Below are 15,368 nucleotides of genomic sequence, written 5' to 3'. Positions count from 1 at the left end.
GATTGTCTTTATAGTATTTCCGTTATAATATTTAATTCTTCCTGATCCCCTATACTTATTACTTTAGCTTTCTTTCCGTTTGCTACTGTAACTTTATCTTCCACGCTTGTAAATTTTTTGTCGAAGAACTCTCTGCTATTCGTCATATGACTTGTGGCGCCCGAATCAACGTACCATGATTTCCTTGAGTCATCTTCATTGCTTGTGCTAAAACAAAGATTATCCTTATCGTCCTTACCCGCGGTTGCTGTATTCGCCTTTTCTTCTTTTTCCAAGCTTTGTACTTTTTGCAATCCTTCTTTATATGCTCTTTCTTCTTACAGAAAAAACATTCTGCAAGATCCTGTCGTGGTTTCGTGTATTTTCCACTGTCTCGCGTCTTTACAACTTTGTCCTGCATTTCATTCGCTCCAGCGGAATTGCTTATTCTTCTACGATATTCATCGATGAGCTTTCCTTTTACCAGACTAAGAGTTAAATCTTCTTTCGGTCTGCTTTCGAGTGCGTTCATTAAACTGATATACGAATCTGGAAGACTACCAAGTATCATTGCAATAAACAATTCTTCTTTTATAGCTCTCCGATAGCTTCTAATTTATCCTTTATTATTGACATATTAATAATGTGTTCTTTCATATTACCGTTTTCTGCAAGTTTCATGCTGCATAGATTTTTTAGTAAAATAATAACCTTACTTGATAGTGAAGATTTTTTATGGTAGTCTTGTAGTGCCTTCCAAGTTACCGCCGCTGTTGTCTTACTACGAATATGTGTGAGCTGGTTATCCTCCACCAGGAGTCCGATTGTCGCTCTTGCCTGCGCGTCCTTGGTTAGCCACGCTGCCTCTGGTTGTGCTGGTGCCGCCTTGCTCACGACGTCCCACAGGCCTTCTTTTATGAGTAGTAACTCAACTTTATATCTCCATGGCTCGTAATTGTCGTTGTTCAGCTTGGCGATCATCACATGAGGTGTTTACGCCATTTTCGTGCTCTCTTATAACGTCTTAACATGTACCTTACTTTATGTGACTTTATTCTTCTTGTATTGCCTTTATGATCTTAATCAATCTTAAGCCTGGGGCCCATAACCTGTTGGCTAATGTAGGGCAGTGAATAAACTCTGCACAAAAGATTATGATTAAGATACTGAATTTTATTCTGTAAGATACTTCGGAACACATGTAATATATCGTGAATCGTGAGCTTGATTCAGGGGAGATGATTGTGTGTGTGTATATCATACTAGTCATACTATTATATAAAACCCGACTGTTTGTCTGTCTGTCCGTCCGTCCGTCCGTTTGTCCGCGAACTACTCATTCGTTAGTGGACCGAATTTTTACCAAAAGTATATGAAACAGGGGTAGACATTTCTGGAGAGTGCCATGATGTGTATAGTTTTTCGTTACCGATTTTCTGAAAACCGGTTTTTCAAATTTTTTCAAATTTTTGGGAAATAATTGACCGAATCTCAAAGAATTACGTATGAAACAGGGGTAGAATTTTCCGGGGAATGCTATAAAGTGTATAATTTTTCGTTACCGATCTTTTTGGAAGCCTGTATTAGAAATTTTTCCAATTTTTAGGGAATTAATTGACCGAATCTTAAAGAATTATATATGAAGTAGGGGTAGAATTTTACGGGGAGCGTCACGATGTGTACAGTTTTTGTTACCGATCTTTTTGGAAACCGGTTTTTTTAATTTTTCCAATTTTTCGGGAAATAATTAATTGAATCTCAAAGAATTATACATAAAGTAGAGGTAGAATTTCCCGGGGAGTGCTATAAAGTGTACTATTTTTTGTTACCGATTTTTTTGAAAACCGGTTCCAAATGACCGAATCTCAAAAAATTGTACATAAAGTAAGGGTTGAATTTCCCGGGAAGTGCTATAAAGTATATAATTTTTTGTTACCGATCTTTTTGGAAACTGGTATCAGAAGTTTGACGAATTTTTCGGGAAATAATTGATCGAATTTTAAAGAATTGTATATAAAACAGGAGTAGAATTTCCCGGGGAGTGCTATGAATTGTATAGTTTTTCGTTACCGATTTTTTTGGGAACCGGTATCTTTTTGGAAATCGGTTACGAAATTTCTCAGAGAGGGGGGGGGAGGGAGAGAGAGAGAGAGAGAGAGAGAGAGAGAGAGGAGAGAGAGAGAGAGAGAGAGAGAGAGAGAGAGAGAGGAGAGGAGAGAGAGAGGAGAGAGAGAGAGAGAGAGAGAGAGAGAGAGAGAGGAGAGAGAGAGAGAGAGAGAGAAGAGAGAGAGAGAGAGAGAGAGAGAGAGAGAGAGAGAGAGGAGAGAGAGAGAGAGAGAGAGAGGAGGAGAGAGAAGTAGAGAGAGAGATAATAGTAACAATTTTATTACTTGACTTATTTTATTCTATTTTTTACAACTCGTATATACATTAATTGTGGCTAAGGTCTATACTATGTCATAGTGTAGATCTTAGCTACGTTTCTGGCAAGTCAGTCCAAAGTATGCGGCTTTATTCTTTATCCTTTTTATCTATAGCAATTTTTTTTTTTTATTGTTTAATTATTTTTTATGTATTATCTCTTATGTATTAGGTTTCTGAAGAAGACTAAGTATATAAAGTCGAAACGTAAAACGTTAATTGTATTTAAAATTTGTTTAATTAAACGAGATTTTGTTTTTAAAGAGTGAAAACAAGATTGGCCCCATTTTTTTCGCATTCGATTTTGGTCATGAAGTAGGTACCCAACGAAAGGTCTCGTCAATCTGATTACGGATATGTCAGTCTCAGAGTGTACCTATTTACCGTTCCAGAGATATCGGGCTCCAAAAATTCCAAAACCAATAGATGATGCCTGTTATGAACGTTCTCGGTAATGTCAATCTTGGGGTAAGATATACGACTCGGGACTCGGGTCAGAGAGATAATCTTTATTGTCCTTTTGAGGAGACCGATAGCTTTCGTGGTCTCTGCGCTACTGGTTTCGCCGGTTTTGGAATTTTTGGAGTCCGATATCTCTGGAACGGTAAATAGGTACACTCTGAGAGTGACATATCTGTAACCAGATTGACGAGACCTTGCAACCGCACGCGCCGAGTCGACCAACCGCCATTGACATTGATGGCGGTGCCGCGCGGAACGGCAACAAACCAGCAGGATGAGCCCAGCGGCAAGTTCCGGAGCCCATTCACCGGGGAGGAGACCTCCGGGGACGAAAGGGACATCCCCGATCGAGCGTTCCGAGGACGGAAGTGGGACACAAGTTATTTTCGTTTACTTGATTTTCAGGTCATGCTGTAGTTATTTCCTCTCCGAGTTCTTAGAGTCATTGATTTTACCCGTCCGGCGCCATTAATGTTAAGACATGCGACAGCGGTCGCCGAGCAACGGCTCGTATAGTTAGTAAGATGTTCCTTTCCGATTCACAATTTTAGCTTCTCTTCGGCACGACGATGCCCGGCCCGACCAGGAGTGAAGATACGTTATTTTCAAACATGTGCGTGGATTGCGGTAACGCATGAGTAAGTTAAACGGTCGAGTCCCACGCAATCTTCAAAGCGCGGGCACTTAGTGCACGTACCGCACGTGCTACGCGAGTAGGAGCCGGGGTGCCGAATCCCGGGGTCCCCAAAAGGGGGGCCTACGAAAAACCAGCGCGATCCGAACACGCGGACATAGGGTTTACAGGACAACCCGCGGAAATGCGAACGGGACGCCAGAGCTCAAAACGGCTGAAGGTGCATCCAGAGAAAGGCCCAACCGGCCCATGGAAGCAATCGCGAGCGAAATCCGAGTACCCGAACGGGCAGTTTGCCGGACAATCCGCGGATTTCCGAACTGAGCGTCGTAGCGGAAAAAGTCCGAAGGTGCGTACTCGGGGAGGTTAAATAGACCCGAGGAATCGGTTGCGAGCAAAATCCGAGCACCCGGACATGCAGTTTGCCGGACATTCCGCGAATTTCCGAACCGGACGTCGGAGCGGAAAAAGGCCGAAGGTGCGTACTGGGGGAAGTTAAATAGGCCCTAGGAATCGATCGCGAGCGAGATCCGAGCACCCGGACATGCAGTTCACCGGACAATCCGCGAATTTTCGAACCGAGTATCGTAGCGGAAAAAGGCCGAAGGTGCGGCCTCGGGGATACGTAGTACACCCGAGGAACAAATCGCGGTCGAGATCCGACCATCCGGGAGGTGGGTTGACCGGACAGTCCGGGAAACCGATGATCCTAGACATCGGCTACAGGAAGTCGGACCGGAATACGGTTAGTAGGGACTGGGGGAATAGGCAGGGTCGCCGCCATCGGCGGACACCTAGAAAGCGACCTGGACGTCGTCTCCAGGAAGTCGACCCGGAATCGGCATTAGGGACGTAGGAGAGGCCGTGCGCACGGGTCGGCGCCCTCAAAAGTCTACTTTTCAAAGAGTTGAAAAACCACTATCCGGGAGCCGATTAAGCGCGTCGTAAATAGTGTACTGGCGGCGGAAATTTCCATCGAGAACATCTGGCGCACACCTGGCGAGCCGAAACTCGTAAACAGCTATTGTAACAGCGTAGAATGGAAAATTTCCGCGAGGAGAAAGCGGCCGAGACCCCATGGTGGGGGTAAAACTTCGGAGATAGGGAGCCCAAGAGAGGAATATTCCTCGAGGCAGTCTCTCGTGGGCGCTCGAATGGTAGCTATCTTCTCGCGCGTATGTCTCGGTGTATCGTAGTTAATATCGCGAACGCGTACCGGAATACGATTTGTAAGCCTACCATAGTGTCCGAAACAAACGGGAACGCCCGCTAATAGCGTTACATGACGCCGATACGAAAGGCGTACGGGTTTTCGCGTACCTGAATCGTGAAATCGCACTTTGCGAGACGTGCGACCGCCATCTTGCGCGGCATCAGTAATTGTGAACCACCATCATTGTGAAACGACAGTTAACAATAAAAGCAATAATTATTTGCAAAAATATATACAAAAATATCAGTTACTTACCTTCAACTTACCTGAACAAGCGGCTGTCCGGCCATCTTGGTGTTAGCGTTGACCGAGCTTCAAGGTCATCATCGATCCTGCATCAGAGGAGGCCATAGATGAAGGAAACCCGTGGCGGAAACCTGAAAAGAAACGGCATTAATCGTAGTTATGCGGACAGTTCTCATGCTTACCTAGTTGTCCGGCCATCTCTCAGACGCGGTGATCCTGGACATCGGTGAGCAGCGGTGATCCATGACATCGGCGATGGTGATGAGGCACCCGTCGACGAAACCTGAAAATAAAAGAGAATTAGTTGCGTTGACTTACCTTAATGTTGGGACTTACCCGATCAAGCGGTTGTCCGGCCATCTTGGTTCCACGGATGAGGCAGGTGAATGATCGATAGCGGAGGCAGTAGGCAGAGCAGCACAGAGAAGGCACCCGTGGCGGGAATCTAAAAAGTGAAAGGGTTAAGGAGATATACGTATATATATACCTGATCGAGCGGCTGTCCGGACTACCGGTATCCCTGGCTGGCCGATCGAGGTCATACCTAGCGGTATCTAGAGCACAGGCGATGCTGACAAGGTACCCATGGCGGGATGAAAAAATAAAATTGTTTAAACAAATTGTTCAACTTTTGGTCCGTTTGCATTACGAATACCTACCTTTTCGGTAGTTTAAGGTTAAACCGAGTGGCGACCGATGACTTAGAGGACAAAATTGCGTACCCCGTAGCCCGATTACGTATCGTTCGGTTACAACCTTTCGTTTGGTACTTACTTTATGACCAAAATCAAATGCGAAAAAAATGGGGCCATTTGCCTATGAACACTTGTTCTCACTCTTTAAGTTGATGACCTTTTTATAACTCGAAAATCAGCCAGCCTTCTATCCTATAGTTTATTTTGTACTGTTAGTTTTTTTAATTTAGTTAATATTTTTTTTCATTAACACATTTGTTATAGTGATTGTGCAGTAAAATATTTGAAAAAATAAATGTTTTTAAAGAGTAAAGATAGTATATTTTGAAATATATGTATTTTATGTAAACATAACATTTGAATTTATTTGCAGTTTATTTTAGAACATGCCAAAAAACACCGTTTTATAAGCTTTCCAAGAAAGTTAAAAGGCAGAAAGTAAATGTTGAAGTTGTAGAAAAACTCAATTCAACAGATTCTTTAATTGAATTCGATCAATCGCATATTTAGCAAGCACATGTTTCCGTTAAAAAAGCCAAAGTTCCGTAATACCAGATTTTCTTCATAATCAAAAAGAATCTGAACTTTCTCATTATTCTTAACTTTTTCATCATTCTGAACTTCCTCACCATTCTGAATTTTCTAATAATTCTGATCATTTTGAGTACCTACTCTGGACACTTTGATTTCGAGAATAACAATAATTATAGAGATATATTTAACATTAACAGACACACCGGCAAACGAGGCTCATTCAGATGACAACGATGATGATGATAACTCTGAAAATTGCGAGAATAGTGATGAGAACAATGAGAACCAAAAGAACGATGAGGAAAAAAATTTCCCATAAAGATATTTTATAAATTTATAAATTTACATTGTATACTTATTTACTGTAATTAATATATAATTAATTATTTTATTGCCACCGTTAGATTTTATAAATGTCTTATAATGTTGCGGCTACTTTTGACACCCTATATCTCGAATACTACCTGTCTTAAAAATTTAACCCAAAGACCAACGGAAAGCTTACATCATGTATAATGAGATTTGAAACTTACGCCGACCGCAAAAATTTCCAAATAAATTTTTTCGACAATATTTAAATCATTAAAAATTACGGTAAACTGAGGAAAAAAGAGTAACATTATTCTAGCATCTGTTGTTGGTATAATTGTTGGTCACATATTAATGCCGAATATACTGTTTTTCAGGAAATTTTATAAGCTTTAAATTTGGTCTGAAACATTTTGTACGTATCTCTCATAGAAACTGAGAAAATTACAAAAAAGTGTGGCAAACCCCATTTTTTTACGAAAACTCCTAAGAAAGGCATAATTAAAATGACAATTTTTTAAAAACTTTCATTTCAAAACCGGTTCTACTGCAGGCTCACATACATATGCATATAAACTTTTAAAAAAATGTCGATATTATTTTTTCTAAAGTAATTTTATGTCATGTTTTGTAAAAAAAACTGTAAATTATTAAGAAATTTTTAACATAAACAAATATTTAAAAGGCTATATCTCTGGAAGTATTCATCACAGAAAGTCAAATAAAAAATCATTTTAAAGATCATTTAATAAACTTCAAGAAACATGTGTATTTTTTTAAAAAAGATAACTTGAAAGTCCGCCATTTTGAGAAGTGTACCTAAAAACCGTTTCTTTTACGGATATCAAAAATACTATTAGTCGTATGCAAATCGGTCAAAAACCAAAATAATGAAAATTTAATAACCTTTCTACTTGATTTTAACAATTTTTTACGTAGAACTACCCATTTCCGACTTATATTGCGAGGAAATATTTATTCTCACAATTTCCAAAAGTCAAAATTTCATTTAAACCGTAATATTTCTAGAAATATTAGTTGCGCGGTATAACATAAATAATGCATTTTGTAGGTAATTTAATTATCTTTCACTTTCATTGTATGCATTTTTTACTTTCGGACAGCCAGAACTAAGATATTTTGAAAAAACACTCGAAGAAACAGCTCTTTCCTCATTTGCCCAATGCTTCAAAAAATTCTATCTTGGAAACTAATGGTCGTACGAAGTTCTACAAAAAACCAAATTGCGATGAATTTTATCAGCTACATTTTCGCTCTGAATGTTCTTTCCCGTAAAACTAATAATTTCCGAGTTATTTGCAAAAAACCCATTTTTGTACTCTTTTTTTCAAGATGGCGCAGCCGGCTCACGCTCTATGTATGGGGACTTTTAGTATGTTTAAAAGAACACTAAAATGTATACCAATTTCCAGCTTGCCGGGAATTTTTTCATCCAAAAATCTTAATTTGACTGGGCTAAAATATCAAATCGAATGCTACTCGAGCCACACGCATTCCGGCCTCACAGTCCCGCCTGGAAATGACTCGGGATTCGGACTCTTCTCCCCGATCTCGTCCTTTCTCCGTGCTTCCGGAGACACGACGTGCGCTCGGTCTGCTTTGGAACGTCGTCCTTGGCTCCTTGGTTCGCCGTCTCTCTCTCGACTGGTCTCGGTAGCTCGCTGCTCTCCTCGCCTTCTGCTAAGATGTATGCTGGTTTCAACCTGTCAACAGAAATGCTTATCTCTTTTCCGTGCATTCGCACGACAAAAACCTTCTCGCCGCGGTTGACGACGGCGTATGGACCGTCGTACGGTGCCTGCAGCATCGCTCTCGGCCCGTCGTGTCGGACGAATACATGCTCAGCCGTCGCCAAGTTCCTGAATACGAACGGCTTACGTTCCCCGTGCCGGGCTCCGTCGATCGGGCGTAGCTCCTCAAATTGCCTGCGCAGCTCTCCCGCAAAGTCGGCGGCGTCGTCTCCGTCGTCCGTCGTCCGCCGGCTCAAAAACTGCCCCGGGAGTCGCAACGTCTGTCCGTACACCAGCTCCGCCGCCGTCGCCTGCATGTCCTCCCTCCATGCGGCGCGGATTCCAAGCAAGACGGTAGGCAGTACTTTGGTCCAGCGACTATCTTCCTGGCACTTGATCGCTGCCTTGAGCTGGCGGTGGAACCGCTCCACCATTCTATTTGCCTGCGGGTGGTACGCAGTCGTCCGCAAATGTCGAGCTCCCGTAAGCTCGCTCAGTCGCCGGAAAAGTCGAGACTCAAACTGGCGCCCCTGATCTGTCGTAACTCGTAGTGGCGTCCCGAACCGGCAAATCCATCCTCCGTAGAAGGCCCCCGCAACCGTCTCCGCCTCTTGGTCTCGCAATGGGAATACTTCCGGCCATCGCGTGAAACGATCCACACACGTCAGACAGTATCGCTTGCCCTCCGAAACTGGCATTACGATAATGTCCAGATGAACGTGTTCGAACCGACTGGACGGTGCAGCGAACTTTCCCAGAGGTGCCGAAACGTGCCGTGACACCTTGGATCGTTGGCAGGGCACGCAGGAACGAGCCCAGTTGCGGCAGTCCACCTTCATCGACGGCCAGACGTAGCGCTGCGCCACGAGCTTGCCCGTCGACTTGATACCGGGATGAGCCAGACCGTGCACCAAATCAAAAGCGGCCCTGCGGAAGGGTCTCGTCAAAAATGGTCGTGGCGTCGGTGTCGCCGTGTCACAGTATATTGATGTGCCTGTTCCGGGAATTTGCACTCTCTCGAGTTTCAGGCCGGTCTCTCGCTGCAAATATTCCTCGAGCTCCTCGTCATCCTTCTGTGATTCTGCCAGTGCAGCGTAATTCACGGGTGAGCTGAGCTCTTCCACCCTGGAAAACGCGTCCGCCACGACATTCTCCTCTCCCGACACGTGTCTAATGTCCGTGGTAAATTGCCCGATGAAATCCAAGTGACGAAACTGGCGCGGCGTGCTCTTCTCGGGCCTCTGTCGAAATGCGAAAATCAACGGTTTATGATCGGTATATACAGTAAATATGCGCGCCTCCAGCATGTGCCGGAAATACCGTATCGCGAGGTATATGGCCAACAGCTCCCTGTCGAACGCACTGTATTTTGCCTCCGCTGGGCTTAGTTTCTTTGAAAAGAAAGCTAAAGGCTTCCAGCCGTCCTTGTCCCGCTGCTGTATCGCCGCTCCGACGCTATGACCGGACGCGTCGGTAAACAGCGCGAGCTCCGCGTTGATTTTCGGATGTGCCAGGAGGGTAGCCTGTGCCAAGCCCTCCTTGGACGCCTCGAATGCCCGTCGAGCTTGCTGTGTCCACTCTATCGCCGCCTTTCCCTTTATGTTACCGTGGAGGAGGTCGTTCAACGGCGCCAAGGTCTCGGTACAAACCGTCGGTAAAAGTTAATCATGCCGAGATATCTCCGTAGATCCTTGGCCGTTTTTGGCAACCCGTACTCCTGGATCGCTCTAACTCGCTCCGGCAGCGGCCGCGTTCCCTCACCGGACACTAGATACCCGAGGAACTCTACTTCCGGCCGACCGAACACACACTTCGCCGAATTTACCACGATCCCGTATTCCCGCAACCGTTCGAACAGCGTCCGCAAGTGTCTTTCGTGTTCCTCCTCTGACGACGACGCGACGAGGATGTCGTCGAGATACGCGTAACAGAAATCGAAATCGCGCAGCACCTCATCGATAAAGCGCTGGAACGTCTGTGCCGCGTTGCGCAATCCGAACGACATATACGGAAATTCAAACATGCCGAACGGCGTGGTGATCGCCGTCTTTGGAATGTCCTCCTCCGCTACCGGGATCTGATTATACGCCCGGACGAGATCTATTGTGGTAAAAATCTTCTTACCTCGCAGCTCCTGCGCGAAGTCTTGTATATGGCGCACCGGGTAACAGTCCGGCTTCGTTCGCGCATTTAATGGCCGATAATCACCACAGGCTCTCATTTCCTCGCCTTTCTTTGGCACGAGGTGCAAAGCCGCCGACCAACAACTCTTAGAAGGTCGCGCGACTCCGAGCTCTACCATCCTCCGAAACTCTCTCTTCGCGGCCGCCAACCGATCCGTCGCAAGCCTCCTCGGCTTGCATACCACGGGCGGTCCCGGCGTCGTCTCGATATGATGACGTGTGAGATGCTTCGTCTCCCTGGGCCGTCCCTCTGGCCTTGTGATGTCCGGATACTGCTCCAGCAGCCTGTGGTACTGCGTCTCTCCCGCGACCGTCTTCACGCTGGGCGCGTCGCAGCGGACGCAACGCCCGAGCGCCGTCAAGTTCGTCACCTGATCCACGAAACGCGAGTTTCGTAAATCCACCAGGAGACCGTAATGCGCGAGGAAATCGGCACCGATAATAGGTCTCGACACATCCGCGATCACGAACCGCCACGGCAGCGCACGTCTCAGTCCCAGATTCAACGTTAATGTCTCTGTCCCGTATGTATAAATTGTAGAACCGTTAGCTGCCGATAATTCGTAGGTCGACCTCCGTCGTGGCCCGCGAATCATCCGCCGGGGATACACGCAGAGGTCCGCGCCCGTGTCCACTAAGAAGTTCGTCTTCGTTATATTGTCTGTCACAAAAAGGCGACGCGTGTGATATCCCGAATCGCTCGCCGCCACTAACGACCGGTCACGGCGTTTCCCTGTCGTTGCGCCGAGCAGGGCGGCCTGCATTTAGTCGCGTCCGGTCCGAATCGCCAATGATACACGCAGAAAAGTGTTTGGTTGTGGAAACCAAAAATTTGGTTAAAACAACAGAAATTTTTGGTTGTATATGGCCCAATGAAACACGCTGGTTGTAACAACTAAAATAATTGGTTGACGAATTTTTGGTTAAGGCTAACACACTTTTGGTTGTATTGAAGAATAACCAATTAATTTAGTTGTCATTACTAAACTCAAACTAGTGTGGAGTACCATAATTTATGGTTGGTAACAAATATTCACCCAACAAAAAAAAATTATTTATTTCGAAATTTTATTACTATTTTTTAACTAAATTTGTTTCTTAAGATGCAGTCTATGATTATAAATATTTTCTCGTATTTAAAAACACATATAAAAACACACTTACCTTGGTGGGATTCGAACTCGGGACCTCTGGATCGTGAGCCAACTGCCTTACGTGGTAGACCACTTCTTAATTTAATGTTAGTGTTATATTTAGTCTACATATGTCAACCAGCGCAAATATATAATTTTTCAAAAATTATCTTAAGAAACAAATGCAGTTTAAAAAGAGTAATAAAATTTTGAATTGGATATATGATATAATATTTCTTATAATGTCGGGTGAATGTCAGAAACCAGTGTCGGCTCATTACAAAATTTTGTGTTCGTAAATATATTTATGAAAAAAGTATATTTATAAAGGCCTATCTACATAAGACGCAGAACGCGAGTCGCAAGACACACGCACAGTCTACATGTCAATCTAACCTCTACACAAGAGGTCTCGTCGCGCAGCAGCGTGCCTCGTGCGACGCTGAAGCGCGCGGCGGCAAATTCGCTTGTACTAAACTGTTTGGTTGAGGTCGGCTTCATACCATACATCTTGGTAGGCGTTACCTCATAATGCCAACAAAACTTTATACCCTTTGACAACTAAACATTGATAGTACTCCCAACAAAACGTACAGTTACCGGAACCAAAAAAAAGCTACCAATATTTTATGGTTACTGAACTAATGCATTTTTCTGCGTGTAATAACATAGTCCGTTCGACTCGTGCCCGCGATCTCTTGAATACGACCGCGGACGCGGGCGCGATCGCGAACGCGAACGCGAACGCGGGGGTGAGCGACGTCGATCGTCTCCACGATCCTCGCGAGATCGCCCCTCGCCAATTGCCTCAATAGATCTACGAATCGCCGATAACTGCTCCGCCATCTCCTGCTGCATCGTCAATCGTAGTTGCGCCAATCGTACTTCTAACTTTGCGTCAGCCGAAGTCACGTCGTTTGCGCTTTGACCCGTGAGCGCCGTGGCCCTCGCCGTCTCTGCCACCTGGAACGCCGGCGCCCGAGTTGCCTCTACAATCGCATCCGCGATATCGGCCAATTGTTCATTCGAATCCGCGGTACGCGTCACTAAATGCGGCTGGATGTATGCCGGTAACCGACTAAGCCAAACCGTACGCAACACCTGGTCACCGACCACGTTTCCGGCGAGACCACGGAGGTGTCTAAAAAATTGCGACGGTTTTCTATCGCCGATCTCTTCATGCTCGAGGAGCCTGCGAGTCTTATGCTCCTGCGATAAGCAAAGTCGCTTAATCAATTCGGCTTTCAATGTCTCGTACGCTCGTTCCGCGGGCGGATTCATTATTATATCGCGCACTTCTGCGGTATATCGCGGACCGATAGCCGTCAACGCGTACCCGAATTTTGTCGCGTCCACCGTGATCCCGGCGGCCTGAAAACTGCGATCAACGATACTGAACCACAGCTCAGGATCCGCCGCCGCGAACTCGGGCATTCGCATGCCTACTCGGCTCACCTCGGGGCCGGGCACCAGGAGGCCGTGCGGCTGCTCCGCCATCCTCTGCTGCATCGGCTGCTGCTGCGCCAATGGGAGTATCGGCTGCTGATGCGCTAACGGGAGTGTCGGCTGCTGATCTCCGACCTGCTGCGTCGCCGGCGGCTCGGTTCCGTCGCGCGTGATCACCATTGCACTCCACACGCGAATTTATTTCGTCCCCGGATTCGACCGGACTCGCTCGTCAAAAAAAAAATAAAAAGTCTCAAATCGCGATCACGTCGGGGTCACCACTTTGGGAAGGGCGTGTAAGAATATGTTGAGTGAAGTCTATTATAATACAGTCTTTAATCTCAGAAATATCCTAAGTTGTTACATTCTAAGTCGTACCGCTCGCAAAATATTCTAAGTCCCGAAATAGTCAGTTCACGCGGATACGTCTTCACTCTAGTGAGTCGCCGTGTCGAATCTCCGTCTCTCTGTTCCCGGCGGGTTCTCGCGATCGTTTTCTCCTCTCCGGACTTCGTGTCCTTCGAGGAGTCGCTCGTCACGTTTCGGTCGATTTGTGTTGTTAATTATTGTTTTGAGTCATGCCTGTAACCTTCTCGCTTATCGTTACCTATATTTGTGTTTTCCCTATCTAACGTCCTTCCCTATTTTTTGACCTCGCTATTATTACTTATTTTCGATTCGAGCCGTTGCGGCGGCCAAGTATATAGCGATATAATCGCCACATATTTAAAATTTTTATCAGTTAAAAACTACTAATATTATACTTGGGGACTTGGGGCAAAGTGAGCGGGGTAAAGCAGTCATGCCGCTCCAACTACTAGTGCCGCGAAGCGGATTAGCTGTGCCAAGGTGTCAAAAGTATGTCGGCTAGTTTTACCAAAGGTAGGTTTATTATTTAGCTTTTTATTTGTTACGTAAATATATTTTTTAATAAAATTAATAACTTATTGCATAACACATCTAAAATCCTGTTGAATATATTTATTTATTGATAACATTACCCTAGTAGCACAGTGCATTGGCGCAATATTGGCAAATAATGTAAATACAATATTATATATTAGGTCTGAATTGATTCCCAATATTGGACCGATATTGTAAGGTGGACGGCTCCTCTTATATAGCTAATGATATCTAAGTATCAATATTGGTCCAATTGCATGGAACCAATGTTAAGTAACGATATTTACCCAATTTTTTATATTTCTTATATTAGATATTAATTGCATCCTAATGTGAGACCAATATTGTAAAGTACATATCTTCTCTCGTTAAGCCAATATTTTGCAAAATGCCATATTTCTGCACTGAGTAATATTGGAGATATCACTTAAGCTGATCCGCAGCGACTGGCCAAGTGTGTCACAGGCTCGCCTTTTATCCTAACCTCATGATCTTAACGCTTGAGGATTTTTACTTAGGAGAAGATACTAGCGTATGTAGCCGCGTGTAGCCGCGTATGTAGTCGCGGCAGTGCGCAATACACTTCCAATGCATACGCAATACCGTGTACTTATTGGCACGTAATATTGGCGATACATCTGCACTTTATTCTGAAAGCAATATTTATATTGTATTGGGAAATGTTGGCCAATGCACTTCCAATGTAAACGCAATGCCGTGTACTTATTGGCACGTAACATTGGCGATACATTCGCACTTATTCTGAAATCAATATTTACATTGTATTGGGAAATGTTGGCCAATGCACTTCCAATGTAAACGCAATACCGTGTACTTATTGGTACATAACATTAGCGATACATTCGCACTTATTTTAAAATCAATATTCACATTATATCGAAAAATCTTGGCCAATGCACTCCCAACATTAATCCAATATTACATAATTATTGACGTACAATATATTAAAGTACACTGGCATTTATTTCATGACCAATATTGATTTCATATTGGGAAATGTTGGCCAATGCACTCTCAACATAACCAATGTTTAGCCAATGTTTAACCAATGCACTGTATTACTAATTTAAATACTTTGTTTTGCAAATATTACATATTTATCTCACATATTTATTTATTTTTCCTGATATCAACTTACATGCTCATCACTTTGCCCCAGGCCTTGGGGCAAAGTGAGCATTCGTATTACTTTTGAATTTCGTTTATTACTTTTTTTCTATTTCAAAATATGACTTGAATCCAACAAGTTTACTTAACTCACATATTTAACTTGACGATAGTATATAAATAATATATATTTAAGTTTTAACTTAGTTTTTGTAACGATTTGAAATTATCTATGCCCACTTTGCCCCACTTCCCTTACTTCCATATGAATCTTATATGTATCCATACGCATGAGTGCATATATGATCTATTCTTCATATCTAGTTATATT

The 15,368-nt window shown here is 44.1% G+C and overlaps 1 protein-coding gene and 1 pseudogene across 1 annotated transcript; one reads left to right on the top strand and one right to left on the bottom strand.

Moving 5' to 3' along the window:
- LOC139812159 (uncharacterized) overlaps positions 1–15,368 on the top strand; it is a 240,992-nt pseudogene that overhangs the window by 13,221 nt on the left and 212,403 nt on the right.
- LOC139812108 (uncharacterized) lies at positions 10,955–13,186 on the bottom strand. The gene is made up of 2 exons (XM_071776731.1): positions 12,224–13,186; positions 10,955–11,223 (listed from the first exon to the last, which is right to left on the bottom strand). Exons 1-2 carry the CDS (start codon positions 13,184–13,186, stop codon positions 11,137–11,139), a joined length of 1,050 nt encoding a protein of 349 aa, XP_071632832.1. The 3' UTR covers positions 10,955–11,136.

This window comes from Temnothorax longispinosus, chromosome 4, assembly GCF_030848805.1.
Source record: "Temnothorax longispinosus isolate EJ_2023e chromosome 4, Tlon_JGU_v1, whole genome shotgun sequence".
Taxonomy (NCBI): Eukaryota; Metazoa; Arthropoda; class Insecta; order Hymenoptera; family Formicidae; genus Temnothorax; species Temnothorax longispinosus.
The sequence above is the reverse complement of the archived record's forward strand: the minus strand, read 5'-3'. Positions and strand labels throughout refer to the sequence as shown.

Coding starts and splice junctions, on each gene's coding strand:
- LOC139812108 (XM_071776731.1), bottom strand. CDS start 13,186: ATGGTGATCACGCGCGACGGAACCGAGCCGCCGGCGACGCAGCAGGTC. Junction 11,224..12,223: donor AGTCGAACGGACTATGTTAT/TACACGCAGAAA, acceptor CTTTTCTGCGTG/TATCATTGGCGATTCGGACC.